At 36.1% G+C, this 22,215-nt stretch overlaps 1 protein-coding gene across 1 annotated transcript; it reads right to left on the bottom strand.

Moving 5' to 3' along the window:
• Positions 1–2,382: 2,382 nt before the first annotated feature.
• LOC111384306 lies at positions 2,383–14,239 on the bottom strand. Its single transcript, XM_023008570.1, has 3 exons — positions 14,078–14,239; positions 6,442–6,705; positions 2,383–3,073 (listed from the first exon to the last, which is right to left on the bottom strand). Exons 2-3 carry the CDS (start codon positions 6,689–6,691, stop codon positions 3,012–3,014), a joined length of 312 nt encoding a protein of 103 aa, XP_022864338.1. The 5' UTR covers positions 6,692–6,705; positions 14,078–14,239; the 3' UTR covers positions 2,383–3,011.
• Between the last annotated feature and the right edge of the window lie 7,976 nt (positions 14,240–22,215).

Raw genomic sequence — 22,215 nt, 5'->3', positions numbered from 1 at the left:
CGCTGTAAGCAGTGACAAATTGAGTGTCAATGTGCACAGCGAACTTTGAAACATCAATGTTTATGATATCAATATCGTACATATATAATTATTATTATTTTTTTTTTTTTTAAAGTAAACAACTTATTTTTTATCACAAACATGCTTTTTACTTGTAAGTAATTTCTTTTATTTTTTCTCTAAAATCGAACATACACTTCTAACATCTTCATTTAAAATAATGAACTAAAAAATTTCTATTTTCATCTTTCTACAAACATGCAAAAACAATTTGCTCCACACAAAAGTTTAATTAAATAAAAAATTTATATTTTATTATTGTATCTATTATAAGTTGGTTATATTATAACTACATGATCAAAGTCTTGTCACGCTGTATGAAACTTGTAGTCAAATCTAGTGTTGACATTTTAAACTAGAAATATATACACGACGCAATGGTTATAAACATATATTTTTATTAAAAATTAATTTGAAGTTATCTACTTGGCTAATATGTAAAAATAAATTACAATAACTATTTAATTAATTTCAAAACTATTATATCATCCATCAAAAGTTTTTAATATTCATCTTAGGATAATTGGCACAGAACGTCCATACCTTTCAAGTTTATTGTGAAAAACATTCATACCTTTCATTTTTTGAAATTTTTGCTCCTACCTTTCACCTTTCTTCGCTATGGATATCCTTTTCACTAATTTTTAGCATTAAATGATCAATATATCCTTCTATTTAAATAAAAAAAGAAAAAGAAAGGAAGAAATAAAGAATAAATTGTAACCATAAGCCCAAACTTTTAAAAAAAATACAAATTAGTCCAAATAAATTATTAAAATATTAAAAACTCTCTCTCTCTCTCTCTCTCCAAGTAAAAATAAAAAAAAAAAAAAACCCCCCCCCCCCCCCCCCCCCCCCCCCCCCCCCCCGGGGGCCCCTCTACCTAGCTATTACTTTCACCACATTCCGGCCACCATGGCCACCAGATCATAGTACCATCCCCAATTCACATCCTCAAGTCTTAACCAACCGGACAGGGTACAAAAATACTAGTTCTACATTCCAGCAGAACCACAATCAAGATGGTGGTGGTTACAGTCTACAGCAAATACCTATGGGCAAGTAAATTATTCTTCAGATAAATTTTCGACAGTTGCAATTTCAGTGCATTTAATTTATTCATTAATTTTTTTTTTAATGGCTGCTATTTGATATTGAAGATATAAACAAATGAAATCAGTAGTCTCCTTGCTATTAAAAAAGTAACTGTTAGGAAATTTTAAATGATTTTTCGAATAATTAAGCTTCATCAAATTTTAGCATTTAGGAGAACCAAATCATTCAGCAAAACTTCAACTGCAGGACCAGCATTTTTTTATACAACTTCAACTGCAGTCATCATGCAGGTTTTCAGGCGAAGTTTCGGCTACTGTGGGGTACATCATGATCACAGACCACCATATTCAGCACCCTCCCATCATGGTGAAGCTATTACAACTATGGGTCTTCAACAATTTTGCACGAATCATGCAATTGATTTTGGATAGTTCGAAGCATACGAGTTTAGATCTCCTTTCAATTGAGTAGTATTTGTATCAAATTTCTATCGTAAATTTTTGGGGTTGATGGCAACAGTTTGTGATGTAAGCTCTGGTGATTTTGTCAGTGACGATGGTTGTGGTGGTGGTGGTGGAGGCATAAGGAAAGGAAGGTGAAGAGGATTGAGAAAGAGTTTTTTTATTTGTTATTTTTAATATTTTAATAATTTATTTAAACCAATTTGCACTTTTTAAAAAAGTTTGAGCCTATAGTTGCAATTTATTCTTTATTTTTTTTTTTGTTTTATTTAAATAAGAATGTATATTGATCATTTTACTTTAAAAATTGGTAAAAAAAGACGTCCAACGCAAATAAAGGTGAAAGATAAAGACAAAAATGTCAAAAAATGAAAAGTACAGACATTTTCCACAATAAACTTGAAAGAAAAGATAAGGACATTTTGTGCTAATTACTATTCATCTCATTTGGGTTGATAAATACTAAACCCTATAGGGAAACGTGCAATTTTCATCCTCAAACTTTGCAAATCATGACTTATATATCCTTAATTTTTTTTAAGCATAATTCTTTCTCAGCCTTTCTACTATGTAATAAAACTCGTCATTCCCTCCATTTTGGTCATTAAACAACAGATTTGTCCTCATACTTAAAAAATAAATAAATAAATAAATAAAAAGAAAGTACTAAAACAACAAAAAAGTAAGGGAAAATTTCAAAGGGAGTCTCGTATCTTCTTAAATATACAAATAAATCACATTTAAAACAATTAAATACATATTAAAAAACACAAATAAATAAATAATTAAGAAAAATAGATTAAAATAAATTGAAAACGCGCTTGCTAGTCCTCTCTTATTACTCAATTCTGTTATTGTAAATAATTATATGATAGCTATCCATGAATATTTTTGGTAAACAAGCCAGACAATTCAAACTCTATTGTACAGATTACATTGAAGACGTAGAATCCATCTCTGATCAGCTTGCTGCAGCTTGAAAAATCAATTGATGACTAGGATCTTTTTAACTTCCTCATTGGTGGATAGAAAAACAACTCCATCCTTTCATCATATTCTTCATCTTTTGCTCAAGGGACAGATTTTAATTTTGATGGATTTCAGACTGAGCTGCTCAACTTTGAAAATATCTTAAAGACGCTCAGAATTCACATGCAACAGAAAACCATTATGCCTTTGTTAGGTCAAAGCGTAACAACCACAATATATGAAGAAGCCAAGACGACGATTCAATGGCCCCAAGATACATTAGCCTGCTGCTGCTTCAAGGTTTGGTTGAGAATGACCTCTATCCAATTGCTGGCAATAAGAGCACATCAATTAGGCTATGCTGTCTCAAGACCAAATTAGGAATAAGGACCTTGGATCGCTGGCATGATAAGCTAGGTCACCCCTCGAAGTCAACCTTAGCTCATTTGCTTCTTTATCTTTTTGTTAGAGCATCTCCAATGATGGTGTAATATAGAGATTCAAATCTCCAAAGTGGCTGGAAACATCTTCAATGGAGAGATGCAAAGGAGATATAAATTACATTTTCCATTCAAGGCAAAAAGTGGATCTAAAAATTTCCATTAGAATGGAATTTGGATTCACATCCACCAGAATATAATTGAGAATGTAAAAGTGGTTTTGAAGATACCAATTTATATCCAATTTTACACCACCAATGGAGATGTTTTTAAGATTCTACAAATTAACATGCTTTCATCATGTCAACTAGGGAAAGCTAAACATCTACCATTTCCTGACTTCATAGACAAATGACCAAACCACTAGCTCTTTTACACTCTGATATTCAGGTCTCCTCATAACATTTGCTAGCGGGTGCCACTCCTATGTGTTATTTGTTGATGAATTTTGCTGTTTTACATAGATGCATCCTATGAGCTGTAAGTCTGATGTATTTGCTATTTTACGGAAATATAAAGTTCTTGTTGAGAATCTCGCTTCTCGTAAAATCCACAATAATGACCGTGCATATCTTTCAAATCAGTTTAAAAAAATTCTATTGAACCATGGAACACAACATCGTATAACATGCCCATATACATCTCAACAAAATAGCATTACTATATTCAAGCATCGATATATTCAAGAAATTAGATTAACAATTTCAGCAAAATCACATCTACCAACATGTTACTGGTTGGACTCCTTTGATATATAGATGTGTACTTAATCAACCCTTGACCTACAAAAGGTTCAGCATAATTTGCCAACAAATCAATGCCTAATTATTTAGACCTACTAATCTTTTTAAGACCTTATGCGGATCACAAGCTTTTCTTCCGGTAAGGAATATGTTTTCCTAGAATTCATGCACAACAACAAAAAGATTTCAGATGTTTAGATTTGTCTACAATTGTTGAGTTTATGTCTCAAGGCATCTAATTTTCAATGAGGAATCATTTCCAAACATCGCATAGAAGGTCTATCCCGCCACCTGAAGAAAGTATTATGTCATCAAGTATGTCTCCTATTTCAGATTCCATTCAAGTCTTTAACTATGTGCACGATATCTATGTTCAGAACTCATTTATCAACTCTAACTCTCAGCATAGTTCTAAACGTGCCAGGACCAACACCTAGTTTTCAATATCAACCTGTGCACGGAAATGAGGTCTTTCATTCACAGACCTCTGTCACTAGATACATGTGACAATAATAATTAACAAAAGTATAGCATACTCTTATTAATATGACTTTAACCTGTTAAAAACAAATCTCCAATTGTTCGTTGTAAAACTTGAACTAACATTGTAAGCAACAATCCATGCACACCATTAATCTATACATTTAACTTCGCTTTTTGGAAAATCCGTTCAAGAATTAACAGAGACTTTCAAGTAAACTCACCAAAACAAACCCTGAGGGATAGTTGTGTGGTCAGACATTGGGTTTATTCATCAATGGTCATCAGTTTGAGTCATCTCGAAACTATTGAGTTGAGTACCCAACTGTAAATTTCAGGATCCCGTAGAATTAGTCGTGGTGTGCATAAACTGACCCGGACACCCATGATATATATATATATATAAAAGAGAGAGAGAGAGAGTTAAACTCACCAAAAGAAGATTAATGAGAGGTTTGGCTTTGCGTCCTATAGCATCATTACTTTTAACTTGATAATTAAATCTTTCAAAATGTAAATCAATAACATTTTACCACGCATAAATTTAACAAGAAATTTCGATTTTTATCATAATTCTACAAAAAAGGCCCTTAAATTCCTCGACAGTTGAAAACTTTTTGGTCATCACGTACAATCCATGGAAGTAGTGCTATCACACTGGTAATAAATAGCATTATCCAATCGACATAGGTCACAAGGCACAAGTACAGAAACCTAACATGAGTTCGGAAAACTAATATTATAGGAAAATCTTCCTATTATATTTATTACATGATAAATAAATAAATAAATAAATCATTATTTGTATATTAAAAAATAGTTTTTGTTTTGTGATTGAAAAAACAATGCAGTAATCACACAGTTTTATGTCAAGGAAAAAAATAAGAAGAATTAATATGAAATCATTCATTTAAGATTACAGATTTTCTTTTTTCCATTTCATCAAAAACATTTACACAATAAGAGAAAATGCATTGAAATATCTTGGGATCCCTGTTATAGAAAAAGAATAATAATTATAATAGCAAATTGGACCAACGTAATATAGAACTGAAACAATAATTTCTACCAAAAAAAAAAAAAATTATTATAATAAGTATATTAATAAACTTAATTCTAAATAAATAGAGCAGAATAAAAAACTTGAAATAATACTTGAGTTTACAGAAGAGCGAAGATTTTCAACGCCATGAAAAAGTCAATGCATTTCAAATTGTATGTAGTCACAGACAATGTCAAGGAAAAGGAGATGGAGTGAATAGAGATTTTGAGAATTTAAGAGAAGGTCGAACAAAAGAAGCCGTTTACCAACCGTATTGTGACAACTACAAATAAATAAAAGAATAAATTTGACTTATAGGTAAAAAATCAAAATCCACCCTAGATTTTTCAGGAAAAAATCCCCCGACAGTCGAAACCTTTTGGATGCACTACTTGGAATGACTATGGATGATGATGAGCCAATATGGAACTTGTATTGAGTTCCAATCAGAAAAACCCACATTACCCTAGCTCCAAGCTCTTTCTTTTTGCGCGGGGCCCAACCTGCTCTACTCCCATAACCATACCCGTTTCCTCCCAACCCAAATTCAACATTTATATTGAAGTATCTACTTTGGAGGTCGACAATGATTTAAATCTTTTTCATCGTGTCCAATACGGAATATTAAACATGTTTTATTGCACTTTATTTTCCATTGCTAAAAACTCAAAGCGGGGAATTAGAGACATAATATTAACCTTTGAATTAGATAGAGACCTAATGTGATGTGAACATAAACTATTGCAAAGATACCATCTTAACCACAGAAAATAAATCAACATGACCCACAAGGTCAAAAACAGAACCTCATATTTGCCTTACAAGCATTACGAATTGTAGCATATATCATCATTGCACTGTCAATACCGCGACGATATCAAAACTATCTGCCCTTTATTTGTCAAACTCCCAGATCACACCTCCATCCGCTACAGATCAGTAAAAAAATGAACATTACTTCGCTGATTTAAATCATCGCATGTACATTAAACACATAGAGGAGGATAAATGTCGCAGATGGACAGGATAAAACTAAACTACAGCGACTTGCGGTATTATGAATCACTAAATAGATATTATTATTAATTTAGATGGTACTTTTCGTCAGAGCTGGACGGAAAATTCTAAATGGTGTCTGCAGAAGGGACCTAAGTCAATCAAGTGAAACTAGTTTAGAGCAAATGACATACCTTTAACTTTTTTATTTATCCAGGTTTCAATCGGCATGCCAGCACCAACTCCAGCAACTATACATGCTCCATAAAAAGCAACGGAAAATGATAAAGATCTTCGAGGAAGGAAATAATAATCCGGGATTTGCCTCATCTTTTTTGGTAGCCTTTTTTTCCCAACACGTCCAGCTTCAGATTCTCCGGTAGTTGAGTCTCCAATATTTTTCCAATCCATTTCTTTCAATGGATATTTCTCTTCTGTGCCCATGATAGGAGACTTATCTGTAAATCAGGATTCTGGTTCAAATCTTAAAATCCCATAAAAACAGAGGTCATAAGAAAAGAGCAATATTCAAATGGACAAGGCAAAGGAAATTAAATGTTTGTTAAAATATTATCAAATGAAAATCACACAGACCATTTTCCAAAAGCAATTTAAATTCCGTTTTGGTCAAACTTGGCATCTCAAGCTAAGAAAGTGTCAAATACCACTTAAACTAATGCAGTATCTGAATTCAATTGAACAAAAGCTGCTTATTCAAAGAGCACGCGCCAGGCTTTACCAATTTGTAAGACTTGTTAATGATTCTCAGCAAGCTTGAATTGTTTAAAGCTCCTCTTGAGATGGCTTGTCCACGTTCCTTAATTCTGATCTTTGAAGATTAGGACTTGCAGTCATTTAAATAATCACAATTTGAGTCCCTAAAAGGTAAAGTCTTAGTATTGTAGAGCATAGAGATTTTGGAGTAAAGTCCTCGAAGACCGTAGAGGTTTGACCGTTTGAGTGGGAAGTGATAATGTTTCATGGTTATGAATTGTTCGTAAATGAATATAATATCACTTTGCGCATGTAATACATTTTTCCTTTTTTATCAAATATGAATATTAAGAGATCTGGTCCCCACCTCCCATAAAGAAAGGAATGGGAAAGAAATATAGGAAATTGAAGACACACTAGAGCTCCTCCAAAGCTAAATATGGTCCCAGTTTAACCTGAAATTTCAAGCTACTTTGACTCTACGAAACTGGTCAACTAAAATTAAATTATAATGTCAGCTAGGATTTGTTTCAACACGTATCAGCTTAATATAGCTCCTGATATTAAAATTTCACATAGGATGTAGGAAGCTTCACTTTCTCTTTAACATAACGAGAAAAGGAAAGCTATAATAACATTTTCTGCAAAAGCCAAGAATCCATATTACCTGAAAAAACTTACGATGTAGTAAAATACAAATTCACAACCTACCCTCTTCATAAACACGAGGAACAAGAGAATATATATGTGTGGGGGGGGTGTATATATAAAGGTTTTATATGCAAGGAATACAGCTCAGAGATCAGGTAGAAAGCTTAAACAAGCGGGACAATGAAAAAGAATTTTTGGAAAAAGACACTCTACAAGTGAACTAACACCTAAAATGCCTCAATTGATGTTGACACTGTAAAATGATAAAAATTTACATCAGAGTTTAAGTTCAAATGTCCATTACTAGGAGACAATGATTTTTCATTCCTAAGAATTCAATTGCACAACAACTCCATTTTCCGCAGCACGACTTGGTTAAACAAGGAAAAGGAAATAACAGGAAATTCAGGAAATGCTCAAATCTTTTTTAGACCATCCATATGAAAACAAAATGAAGACCATTAGACAAAACAATTGTAAAATATACTGCTTCAATAAAAAAATGACTATACAAGTAGGGGTGGACAAAATGTTCAAACTAAACCAAACCAGACTAGAACCAAACCGAACTAAACCAAACCAAATGGTTCGGTTCGGTTCTATCAAAAAAATTAATGGTTTTGGTTCTTTAAACCGGGAACCATTTGGTTTAGGTTCTAGTTTTGGTTCATTTCTAGTTCAAAAACTAGAACCAAAATTAATATTTAATTTTATATATAATAATTAGCGGAGACTCTAATTATATATTCATTGGAGATAACTCATTGATTGAATGCAGTTTATTAATCAATTTTGGGTCAGTAGAGATAAACAACTCATTAGTTATCTACACTCTAATTTTGTATTCAATTGAATTATTTCTCTTTCACTCATTTTCAATTTACACAACGTCCCAATATACCGGTACCGCATTTCATCAAATCAGTGGAGTGTCATTTAAGATCAAAAAATGAAATTAGTCAGTTACTTAAAAAATCTCTAAACTCTTTTTTTACCTTATTTGTTTGATGAGTTATTTGTATTCTTCACAAATAGAGGAAAACCTAATAAACATTCATGAAATATTAAACGATTAATGTTTCCTGTAGAAGTGGAATGTAAAAATTTTGATAATTCATTCTTTATTGTAGGGGTGTGCCTTCAAAACTAATGCAATTAATTTAATGAATCTTTGCTATTACTTATTAAACAATTTTTTATATGAAAACAAAAACTGATTGGTGTATTCAAATTATGAATATATTTTGTTTGTTAGTTATGACTTTTTTTATCTTGATGATTGAAATTTGAACTTCCTAAATGTTTGATATTTAAATTCTTATTTAGGTATACATTACTAATTTAAATGATGCAAATCTAAAAATTTAAGAAATGAAATTAAAACCAAACCAATCCAAACCAAAACCGAACGGTTCAGTTCAGTTTGGTTTCATATCTTTAAAAAAATCATTTGGTTCCATTATAAAAAAAATTGTTGGTTCATGGTTCGGTTTGGTTTTCTTGGAACCAGAACCATATGGAACCATGTCCACCCCTATATACAAGGAAAATCTACACCTCTCAAACACAAAAAGGAAAAGAAGAAATCATAAATGAAAGCCCATAGGCTGTTCCCAAGAATTAGGCTCAAGTTTGATTGTGCATATGCAGCTGCTCAATCAGCAAGAAACTATGAGGTCTAACAATCACCTCGAATCAAAGAGGTCCATGTGGATAGTTCGAGCCTCAAGGACCTGATAAATGCAACTTTAGGCTTCTATAGCCTGCTGACTACCATGAGAATCCTTTATTAAGAAAACAACAAATAGAATTCAATCCATCAGGTAACAAAAATTTTCTTCGTAGAAGAATCTATCACCATTATCAATTCAAATGGGATTAAATCACCTCTTACAATAAGGACTTCCACTTCAACGCGGTATCCTCATGAACAAATACTCTTAAGTCAAAGGTACACAAGCCTATGCTAATTTACGTGTGCAATATGCTATTAAGGATGGAGCGACCAACATTAGAGTCTAAGACCGAGCTCACTTTGCACGTCAGAAACAGATCACTACGAAGCAAATGATAAAGTTTAGATAGTTAACAACAACATCAAGCACAACCCTTAAAAAAAAGAAAAAAAATAAATAAATAAATAAAGAAGAAGCAAATGAAGGGATGTTTTGTTGACAAGCACGTGCGAATGCTATGAGCAAACAGATTACTTTTTCACCTTGGAGAAGAGACTATGATCCCAACTGAAATAAGCATGCCAGCAGATTGTCATGTAATGAACCATTGGGAAAAGAAGAGAAGCAGAACTAGGTGAAGAGAAGAAGGAAAGCAAGGAGGAGAAAAGGCTCGTTTTGGCAAAATAAAAACGGTGCCGTTTGGATAAGAACGGTGTCATTTTGGGTTAATTAGAAAGTAATAAAGTAGTTAAAATTGACTTTTATTATTGCTTCGGAAAAACATGACTTTTCTGTTTTGTGGCTATATATGCAGCCATGGATGCACTGTGCCTTACAATCTGTGTAATCTAATTTTTCAGGGAAATTTGTTGAAATCATTCAACAGCTATTCTCATCCCCCTATTTTCAATTTTGTCATTTTCCCTTGTCCCCGATTCTTTTTTCATTTCAATTTGTTTACCAGCTCAGTTGATTACAGTTGAAACTACCTTCATTGCTGAGTTACGGTGGAGTTGAAGCATTAATTGCAGCTCAAACCGTGACAATTGGTGTTAGAGAAGGCGAATTAGAACGGGTAAGTGAAAATCGTGGACATAAGGGCTAAGTAGTGGATGAACATCTGAAGAAGCTGGATCTGGAAATAGAAGATCTGGGGACAACCTTCAGAGCTATCAACAGGCTGGAGAACAAGTTGGCTTCCACGGATCAAACTCTCCAGGTAATTGGGCATAGACACGAAAAAATTGAAGCTATGATGTTAGGTATGAATCATAAATATGAAATTTAGTGGCCAAGTAGTCTTCAGATATCAAAATGGAGCAGAAAAAACAAAGGAGTGGAAGAAACTGTGGTTAAGGTTAGATCTGAGAGTGTAATATCTACCCTGGGAGCTAGTAACACTGAAACTAGAACTTATAATAGATGGTATTTTAAGGGAAATAACAGGTTGCCTAAGATCGAGTTTCCACACTTTGGGGGAGAAGAACCTAAGGAATGGAAGGAAAAGCTAGGAAGTACATCCAACTTCCAGATGAGTTGAGATTGTGTATAGCTGAAATGTACTTAAAAGGTAAAGCGGACATTTTGTATGATGGTTTCCTTGCGAGCCATCCTAATATAGATTGGAGAATCTTTTCCAAAGAGTGGTGTAAGAATTTTGATAAGAGGATGAAGGTGGAGAACTAGAACCTGTATGTGAAAGTGAAGGCAAAGGGCAAGGAGAGGCTGAAATTGAGAGCGAGGGTGAACCATGTTGATGTTCAACAGGTTGAGAGTCATGACCTTATAGATTGAAAAATGATTTTGGTTGGTAACTGAAAGTTGCTGACTGAAAATCAAGTGCCCATACCAAGTCTTGTGGAGAAATTTGTGGTACATTTGGAAGAAAGTGCGAGGACAGGAATACTTGTGATAAATGATAAAAACCTAATTGGTGTTCTTGGGGTAGCAGAGTCATTGAAGAGAGAAGCTGCTATTGTAGTTGAGGATCTCATAAAAATTAGCAAAAATTCCTATTATGGTTACTGGCGACAATTGGAGAACTACTCAGGTTGTTGGCATTACAGATGTCAGGTCAGAAGTGATGCCTACACGAAAAACTGCTGTTCTTTAGTCAGTCCAGAAAGCTTAAAAAACTGTTGAAAGAAATTGATGCCTTACAAAGTCAACCTGGTGATGCATTTAAATAAACCCCGGGATTCCAGCTTACACTACTTGCTTAATCCAAGGGTGGTGAAGAGAACGGTCCGCTCAAGCAGTTCTAGCTCTTTCTTCAACGGAGTTCCAAGTTCTCAGCCATCGCACCTAGGACTAGACAAAACTTCCGAACCGAGCTGAAATGAACCAGACCTGAACCGAGTGGTTCTTTTTAACTTAAATACCCAAACGGGTATTTGAATTGAGTACTGACAGATTCGGTTCAATTTTCGATTCTAGATCATGAACCGAATAAGAACTGAATCTTTTTAATTTTAATTTATTTATTTTAAATAAACCAAATTATTTTATTTTTTAAATAAATTTTTTAACTAATTAATTTAACTCAAACCCAAAAATATGATTTTCCTATTTCTAATATTTTGTATAAGACCAACTTAATTAAATTCACTAAAGTTTTATCCAAACCTTTTATTCTACCATAGCTCCATTTCTACCATTCTAGAGAAATCAAATTGAAGTTCGACAGTATCTCTCTTAATTATTGTGAGCTCGTATTTTTTTCTTCCCCTGATTTTAATGATCAAAACTATGAAGAACACAACAGAAACAGACGCAAAAGACACGTAAAATTGGACTGCGTTATTTTGTAAAAACTAAAATTAAACATATCATTAGTAAAATTAATATAGCTTTGTAAATATTAAAAAGTTAATTATAGAACAGAACCCGAGAACCGAATGGAGCCGAACCAAACCAAATTGAACCGAATGAAACCAAATCCAAATGGTTCCATAATTAAATTTGGACCCAACGGTTCCACTTAATAAATACCTGAAAGTTTCGAGTTCGATTCCTAGCCCTAACCGCCACTGCCAAATCATCAACCCAATATTCAGCCTACTTCAACATTTCCATGTCGAATTGGTCAGAACCAGACAAGGAAGCCGCAGCTGAACCAAACTCAGCCTGAGGGACCTATTGGTACCCAATCATCATCAATGCCACTACCATGGTCCTTAAATGTTTTACCGAATAAAATCTTCATGGAAGAGGCAATTAGAGCTGGGGAAGGTTTTGAAACATTTAGATTAGATGACCCCTTGATCTAGACCTTCTAAATGACAGATTGTGAGAAGGTTCTCTTTCAAAGAATTCCGCACATCATGAAGTCTTGATGAAGATTATGGGCTTATATTCTCATGGGCCAATGTTGTGGCAGTCACTAAATCACTGAAGTTGAATGCGTGGAGACAACTTGCACCTAAGGAAGGAAAGGATATTTATCAAGATGACAATGTGCAAAGACTTCTGCTTCATACAAAAAATTGACCTTCAACCAGATAGGCAACGTGGAAGGATGCGAAATGGATTAAATTACAATTTCGCTTTTGTGGATCTTGGGGACAAGATCAAGGTGAGGAGGGCTGTCATGTAATGAGCCATTGGGGAAAAAAGAGAAGTTGAACCAGGTGAAGCAAAGAAGGAAAGGAAGGAGGATAAAAGGCTAACCGAAGGAACTGAAGTGACGTCGTTTTGGTTAAACAGAAACGGTGCCGTTTGGATAAGAAGAATGGTGTCATTTTGGTTAATTAGAACGTAATAAAGTAGGTAAAATTGCCTTTTATTATTTCTTTGGCAAAACACGACTTTTCTGCTTTGTGGCTATACATACTGCCATGGATGCATCGTGCTTTACAATCTGTGTAATCTGATTTCTCAGGAAAATTTGTTGAAATCATTCAACAGCCATTCTCATCTCCCTCTTCTTAATTTTGTCATTGTCCCTTCTCCCAGATTCTATTTTCATCTCAATTTGGTTACCAATTTAACTGATTACAGTTGAACTACCTTCATTGCCGAGTTACAGTGGAGTTGAAGATGTAATTGGAGCTCAAAACGTGACACGGAATATGCCAAATATGAATATCAAGTCTCATGAATGAACATTGATGTCCATGAGGGACAGAGATCAAGAAGGGCAACCTAATACAATTCCGAACACTAAAGTCCTAGTGCTACAGGATCATTGCCCAACGTATAACCAAAGAGTTCTTGTAAGTAATATATCCACGTGGGCTGTAATCTGTTTAGACTAACTCCATACTCAAAGAGGACTTAATGGACATTATTCCTACGAGAAGTGCATGCATCTACTCGATTGCAATATTATCAAAACTTAAGTTTCAGGCAGCAATACGAAACCACCCACCATCTTTAGTTGCACATATTTTGATGTATCACAGCATAACACGAATCAAATTGTGCAAACAGTCAGCAAAAAATGTAGAAAACGAGCTTAGTTCTATCAGTAAATAGCACACAGCTGAACACTAGAATCTCCATCAACATTTATTTAGAAAGAAAATAAAAAAGAAAAAGAAAAATAATAAAATCCTACATTTAAAATACAAATAAAATTTCACAAAACCTACTGACTCCAAAGTATGAATATCAACAAAGCAATAATTTTAACTAACGAAATTTGGCATTTACAATCTGTGCACTACCCACAATTATAGAACTCCAATAAACTTGATTCCGATCAGTAGCTAACAAATTTAGCAAATAGCGAAAGTATATTAAAGAAAGGAAATGGAACATTCAAAAAATATATAGAAGCAACTCCAACCTGCACGATATAGCTTTGACGTGGGAGTGTGAAGGATTGTGCGTCGACGAAGAAACCAGGAAAAGAAATGGTGAAACAGGACGCTACAGGCCCATAGGGTCCCCGACAAGACGGCGCACTCAAATGGGGTTAACAAGTAGAACGCTGCCGTAAAGTGTATTCGAAGGCATTTTGCTTTTTCGTTTTTAAACCATATATTTTTTATATAGGAAAAATTAGGATCATATTTTTAAAATGGACAAAATGTATTCACACCATAATTTAAGTGCTTATTTGACAGGGATTTTATTAATTGATTTTTTGACCGTTAGAGATAAAGTAAATTCTACTTATAAGAAAAGAATTCAAAAATAACTATCAAAATAGTGAAATAACGATAAAAAATTGATATTAATTGAATAAAAACCTGTACCATACATGCTCTAAGTAGACTATATTGTATTGTATAGGAAAAATTAAGATCCTATTTTTAAAAAATAGACAAAATATATTCACGCCACAATTTAATTAGAATATATTTTAATTGTACGAAGATTCATAATCTTTACATATTATTACATTTGTATTTCAAGCTTTTTCATCACATTCTAATTTTCAAATTAGAATAAATTTTTCTTCATTATGATTTTGATTCAAAATATTCATTAAGATAAGGTAAAAAGAGACTTATTTGCTCATAGTATTTTTTAATAAGCAAAATAAATAATATTGCAAATATGTGATTAAATATTTGACCATAATTTAAAGCACATTAATACTATTTGTGGACGAAAATATAATTAAAGAAAAGATTTTTTTTATTAGTGAAATGTTAAAAATTAGAATGTGATTAAGAAAAAGTTAAAGATATAAATATGATAATTAATAAAGGTAATGTCATTTAATTTAATAAAAAAATGTAATGGAAATATAATCATCCTTAAAAATATTAGGTTAGGCTCATCATATTTGTTGATTCTCAACATTCAAACGTGAGTTTCTAAGTCCCAAATTATATAACCATGTAAATTTGGATCTCCATTCCCCATGTAATAGAAACTGTCATCATCGATGCTTACATGACTTAAATTAGAGTTTAAAATATCAAATACTAATGTCGGATTTAGACTCATAATGTGGATTTCACGTACGATTTTAACTTCAATATTGACTATTTATTTCAAGTGAGAACCCGAACTTATTTATTTAACTTTTTATTTTCAAAATCAAATCACACATTGAATCGAAAAAAGATAAAGGATCAATGTAAGGATGACGATGTAATTGGACAAGTCAAGACAAGGTGGAGTGGAGAATAAAATATTCTTATTTGCTACAAATTCATTTATTCATTTATTATTATATTTTTAAATACTATTTTAATTTACATATAAGAATAAATAATAAATTGAGAAACAGACCATAATCCTCGCCCCTCCTCAGGGGTGTGAAATAGGTCGAATTGAGCTCGACATGCCCATTATCAGGCTTGCCTCAGTCCATTGAGCTAGCTTGGGTCACAAAATATCAACTCAACTTGGTCCGCTTCAATAAAATATCGGCTCGGCTCAGCTTGACTCGACCAATTAGCTCGTCCTTTGGTGGGACAAGACGAGCTGTCTCACGAGAAATTAATTAAATGAGTCCCCACTGAACTTTACCTATGATTACCTACATACTCACAAAGATTAAATGGTTACCAAATCGATGTTCATTGAACTATTGATTAATTTACCCAATACCCGCCATAGCCAATTCCATCTGTAAAGCAGAGCAGATACTTCCATGTAGCGGATGAGAAAATAATGTGATGACACATGGCATCAATGGAGGACAAAAACGCATTGAATTGATTAACAATTTTAATATATTTATCAGAAACATTTTTTGGCATCTCCCCTCTAAAGCAAATAACTACCTCCAAATCAATTATGAAAGAGAAAATCAGAAATCCCCAATTGAAACCTAACCCTAGGAAGAACAAATTCTTCAATTTGTCATAGAAAACTCTTTAATTCTTCAAAACTCTCTGTCAATCATATGTTTCTTTTAATTTAATGAATGTACAGATTGATTAAGGTGCTTAGGCGGTATAATCATGTTCTATATTTTGCTTTTTCTGTTAGTCATGTTGAAAACCTTGAAATCATAAGTACGAAATGGATTTATTTACTTCCTTATATTCAATTGATTGAGGGTCTGAATTGAGGAGCATGATTTATACTTGAATAACTTAAATTCTTTTTGTAAAAATCATTTTATTAACATCTGCAAAATACTGTTGATGATACTTTTCCCTTGGGAGATGCGCATCTGAGACTCAATTGGTGAACTGGTGAAACTCAAGTGGTGGTTTATGGCATTATTTAAAGAGGCCTGATGATTAGTCAAGTGGAAGCATCCATAGATCAAAGGTTTCTTACTGAAATGTTCACATAGTGGCATAGATGGTGTTTCGCGCGGGTTAGTCGCTAACAATTAAAAAGGATCAGACGATTGTGTAAAGGACAAACCTCTTGAGACAAAGTCCCAAAAAGGGGTGTTCTTTTATTGGCGATGACTTTAAAATTGAAAATTAAAAACAACGTGCCTCCAAGAGGCGCAAGCACACGAGTTACTGAAAGAAAAGTGTTTAAATCTAAGTTAAGGAAATGAAAATTACATGTTCTCTGTTCGAGAGTTTTTGATTCGGTCCTTTGCTTCTATGTCCTTTCTCCCTTTTATACTTCATGGACGATCTCTTTGTGATCAACCACCCTAAAAACTGCTTGATCGTCCTATAACTGCCCACTTTCTTCGTAATGGCCAACTTGTCATGAAAACTGCCTTTTTTAACTGTCGCCATTACTCTTCATCGTTCAACCGCTTTCGATTGAATTCCTTGAATCGTGAAACGTGATAGGGTTGCTTTAATAACTGCACTTCTTGATAACCACGACGCTTTATGTTTGTTAAGACCTTGAGCGATTTGAAGGTTTGGGCGAGAATAGAGTAACAGCTCTGGGCGACTGTATGACACTCCACTCGCTCAGATTCTAGACGACTTGCAAATTTGGGCGATGGCGTTACCGTGTTCTTGGGCCTCCCTATTTGGGCCTTCATCTTGATTTGTTTGATTGTGCTTCGTTTTTTGGGCTATCTGATTTGGGGATCCTTCAATTGGGCTTCACTCCTTGGGCTGTTCGATTTGGGCTGAATTTTTATGTGTCAACAGATGGCATACAAAGCTAAACTTTCTTTAGGATTTCCCTCTTATTCCAGATTTATGCTCTACACTTCTGGCTTGTATTTGAATTTAAAATTCCTTGTGATTTGAGAATCTAACAAGCAAATAACAGGCACAGAAAACTCACTCATATTTCTTTACAATTCTGCTTAAGTTGAATATATCATTTATTGGCAAACCAATCTGCTGCAATATTTGGCTCTCTGAGCATATAGATATAATAGATAAATCCAATTCTCAGCATAAAAAAATTATTTCTTCCAGTAGCCTGCACAATGTCATCAATAGGTCGCCGAAGATGCCTATGTCATAAAAATTTAAAGTGTTGAATGCTCTTCTTGTTTCCAACTCTTTCCTGCAATGTTTAAAAATGAATTCCCATTGCTGAAAGAAGTCCGATATGTCTGATCTATGCCGAACGAATTTAGTTGGGATCCCCATTATTTGTTTAACCAAAAAATCTGGCTATACACTTCGAAGTTTGCTGACTGCCAAAGCATCTGATGTTATAAAAGATCAAACTTTAGCTGAAGAGGCTCACCAGAATGAGCACAGGTTATACAGTAGATAGCACAATAATGTCTGTTGCAATCTATTTATTTCTTTCAATTACAATATATTTATTTAGATACAGTAGATGCTAATAATGTAAAACATCAGTTATACAAATACACAGGGATCAGCATGCGTGTTCCAAGAGTGACGTTGCACTGCAAGCTAAATTAAATTAAGTTACATGAAATCAGCAATGAAACCTATTGATCTCATGAATTGGACCTTCCAATCGATAGCCACTCCATGTAATCCTCCCTGCGCACAACAACACACAGTTAGAAGCACACGGTCGGAACCAAAGTGGGCGGCGGCGGCTGCATACACTCCGACGGTCAACTCAGTGTTTGGTGATCGGAACAGTGTTCAAGTTATGCAAAAAAGTGGGGAGGAGAATATATATTTCTTAGTATGAAGAGCTAAGTTGTGAAAGTTTCATTACCTTTATCTCTTGCCAAAACTTGGGTATCTATAGTGTGGAGCACCATTGGATGTGAAACACGTGTATGCATCTAACAGTATAAGGCGTCCGCTCATAGGCTTTAATTAGGCACATCTAGAGTGGGCAGGCAATTAATTCTTCTGAGTTGAGTTGACATAAAGTTGATACGTCACATCAATTAATTCTTGGAGGCAGAGAGGATCCTGACACAGATAGCTTTGGCAACAGAGGGATCTGTTAAGGGAGCATCTCGGAGTGCCTAACGCTTTGACGTCAGGGGGCACTTCGGTTGCTTCAGTGGATCTACTATGCGCCTCGCAGCGCATCAAGTTGGAGGTCGTCAGAAGTTGGCGCCACTTTGGAACCACTTCGGATGGACACGTGGCACTTCGGGGAGTGGTGTGCTTGATGTTCCGAAATGGTTCAGTTAGGGGAGTAACAGTGATCTCCCCAAGTTCAGGCATGAATATTCATATCATGGGTGGACTTGTTTTCCCGATTGTGCATGCCTGCCTTAGAGTAAGGACTGTAGATTCTGATGAAGTGCTGATGTGAAAGGGCAAGGGGAACAAATGTGTGGAACACCTGTTGGCTGAGGCTTAGTGATAACCAAGGCGATGTGGGTAGGGCGTCCTCTCGATTAATCGTTTGTTGTTTTGTGACGAGCCTTTAGTGTTCGATCGAGGCGTATGAGTTGTGATTCTATTGGGGGAGGAGCTCATCTGCCACTGGGGCGCTGACCCACAGGAAACAATGCGTGGGGAGATGGCTAAAGCTTTGTAAAGCTTAGGACGAAACGCAGCGACCGAGACAATGACCCACAGGGGATTCCGTGTTAGGTACGTCTAAGCTTTGTTTTTAGCTAAGTGAAGAGCTCATTTGCCGCCGGTGCGCTGACCCACAGGGGACGATGCATTGGGAGATGACTAAACTTTGTAAAGTTTAGAAGGGAACACTCCATTCCCAGAAAAGGTTACTGCGGCTACTTATTGTAGATGGCTGATGGAGATCGAGGCGACGTGTTTTATGCGTGCGTGAGGGTCACAGATAGATCTTGGACGTAGATAAAATCTGGCATTTCATTTCAACGGCCTAGATTTGTGATGCAATGGACGGCCTAGATCGATAGCATTTTAATTCAACGGTGGAGATCATCTTAAGTGTTCTATAAAAGGGGGACTTGAGTGTTTTAAAAGGTTTTCACTTTTGCGAAATCAGATTCTCTTTGCTCTCAAAATTCTCTACAATTTTTAGTAATCTTCAAGCATTTTTCGGCGATATTTTCAATTTTCGGCGAGTTTCAGAGGGCTCTTTCTTCTTTTTCGATCGTAGAAAACCCAAATCCGTTCGTTTCAGTAAGTATCTCACTAGTTTTTCCATTTTTTTAATTCTGAAAATGGCTTCTGAGGGTAGTAACACTTCGAAAAGGGAACTGGGTATAGTTCGGATGGATAAGCCTATTTTCGAGACGTCCAGTGAAGTAGCCGAGGCTATATTTGGGGGACAAATATTTGACGAAGGCCTAATAGTCCGGTAGACAAATCAGAACATTGGGGGGCTTTTGACTATCCATCAAAGTTGAAAGAGGCCGACTTGAATAGTAGGGCAGAATATAGGATCCCTGATAGCATAGATCTTATATTGCCGAAGCCTGTTACCCTAGGCCGGGGTGTGAGCGAAGTGCTTTTCAGGGCTGGTCTTAGGCTACCTATCCATCATTTCTTCCGATACGCCCTTAAGTCATATGGGTTAGCTCCGACCTAATTAAACCTGAACTCCTGGAGTCAGATGGTGGGCTCTTGAATATTGTGGAAGGAGGCATCTCTTGGGGATGGAGATGCCCTTTTTAGTTTGCCCAAAGTGGCGGCCGGGGGGACAAGACTAAGGGGTGGTATTACTTAACCTCTTGGGGGCCCATACTTCATTCGTCCTAGACCTGTCGAGCTCAATAAAGGACTGGAAGATGTCGTGGTGCTAGGCATCCCGAAGGTGGTACACAATGGAGGGGAACTCCCTGGCACCTCTCACAATCCCAACTAAGTATTCATCACTTAGTGAGTGTTGATGCCTTGTGTTTAAATATGTTTTGAGCTTCAGTTCGGCTCCATGACCTTTGTTTTTTTTTTTGTAGGCACTCTTTCTCGGTGTGAGATATCCACTGAGGACTTTAACATAATTTGCATTGTCTATCAGCTCCCACAGAAGAAGAGATCTTATCACAACCTGATTAAGAAGAACATACACTTCGTTACGCATGATCTAATGGCCTCCCAAGGTGAATATCTAAAGTGACTTTATTGTAGTGGGTTTTCGAACTCTGTATACTAATTTTCTCGTTTCTCTGCAGATGATTTCAACAAGAAGAGGTCTTGAGGCTTGATTTTAAGACCATCCAGAAAATGATGGCGGAGGCAAGGGCCTTCAAGACCTCCTCCTCTGCCTATAAGAAGCAGACTGAGGAGCTGGTGACTGCAAGCAAGAGGCTTCAACCACCGATAGAGGAGGAGAAAGTAGAATACCCTGAGGCAAACTTGCTGAGGAAGGCTAAGAAAGCTGCTGGCTCCTCGAAGGGGCCAATCGTGGCAAGGCCCCCGCTGGTTCTAAGGCAGACCACAATACCTACCGGGATAGCCATCTGGGAAAAGACTGCTCCCCCATCCGAGGCTATCCCTATTGCTGTTGCTGCTGTCCCGGCTAGAGCCCCATTTTCTGTTGTGCCAATTTCCCAAGTGCCGGGGCAGCAGAGGAGGAAGAGGGCTCCCCCCGCGAAGGAGGTGGATTTTCTGGGCATCAACACTGACGAGCCCGTAAAGGAGGTGCTAGAAGCCTTGTCTCCAGAGACGGCTGTAGTGGCGGTGGTCCACCACAAATACTGAATAGAAGAGTGGAGGGACCATATAGCGTCCTGCACTGCAGAGGACCTTGTTGCGGCTAACAGTGTATGCATCACCTGGGCTCTTAGCACAAGTGTCAAGCTTAAGGGGTTGGTGAAGGACCTCAATGCCAAAAGGGAGGACCTGGCCAAACGTCTAGAGGAGGTGATGCACTATGGAGATGTAGTACGCGCTGCCCAAGCAAAGGCCTTGGAGGTGAAGAAGGCAAGGCGGAGGGTCGGCTGGTCAGAGCCAATGAGAAGACAGAGAAGCTGAAGAAGGAGCTCAATGAAGTGAAGTGCCAGGTGGCTGCTATGACAAAGAGAGTCGATCATGCCAATGAGCACCACTGGCTCGCCACTGAGGCTCTGGAGGCCTCCAACAGAGAGAAGGTCGAGCTGAGGCAACGGGCAGAGGCCCAAGCTGAGGAGATTGAATCTCTGAAGGCCCAGGTGAAGGCAGCAGGAGAGTCAGCAGTGCAGAACTTTATCGATCACTTCGAAAAACACCCACTGTATGACGACTTCGTCAACTTTTGGGCCACGTGGAATGCCTAGGCAATGTTGGATCGCCTAAGGAAAGTTCACCCAACTCTAGATCTAACTTCTCTAGAAGCGGAGTTCAGTGGGCCTACTAAAGGTCGGCCTAGCAGGGCCACCGAGAAAGCTATTGAAGCCCTCCAAGAGGCCGAACTAGAGGCTGGAGCTGAAGACGTCCCTCCAATAGAATAGGAATATTTTTTAATGACTTCGGCCCACTTCTTGTAATTTACTTTGATGTTAATGAAATTAAAATTTTTCCAAGTGTTGTTGCTTCTTACCTTTACTTTTATGTTGAACTGTTTGTATCTTGATAAGTAACAAACACTTAAAGTAAATATTTAGCATCACTTACCAACAATAACCATCGATGACAGAAGAATTGACCCATATAAAATACTGAAGAGTTGAGGCAGAAATTAATTAACCTATAGAACATAATCAAGAACTGAGGCATCATAACTTAGAACTTACAACATTATCTTTCATAATCGAGAACTGAGGCATCAACACTTAGTAAGATAGGA

The sequence above is a fragment of the Olea europaea genome, unplaced genomic scaffold (genome assembly GCF_002742605.1).
Source record: "Olea europaea var. sylvestris unplaced genomic scaffold, O_europaea_v1 scaffold2895, whole genome shotgun sequence".
Taxonomy (NCBI): Eukaryota; Viridiplantae; Streptophyta; class Magnoliopsida; order Lamiales; family Oleaceae; genus Olea; species Olea europaea.
Note: the sequence above shows the minus strand (reverse complement) of the source record. Positions and strands in the feature narration are given on the sequence as shown.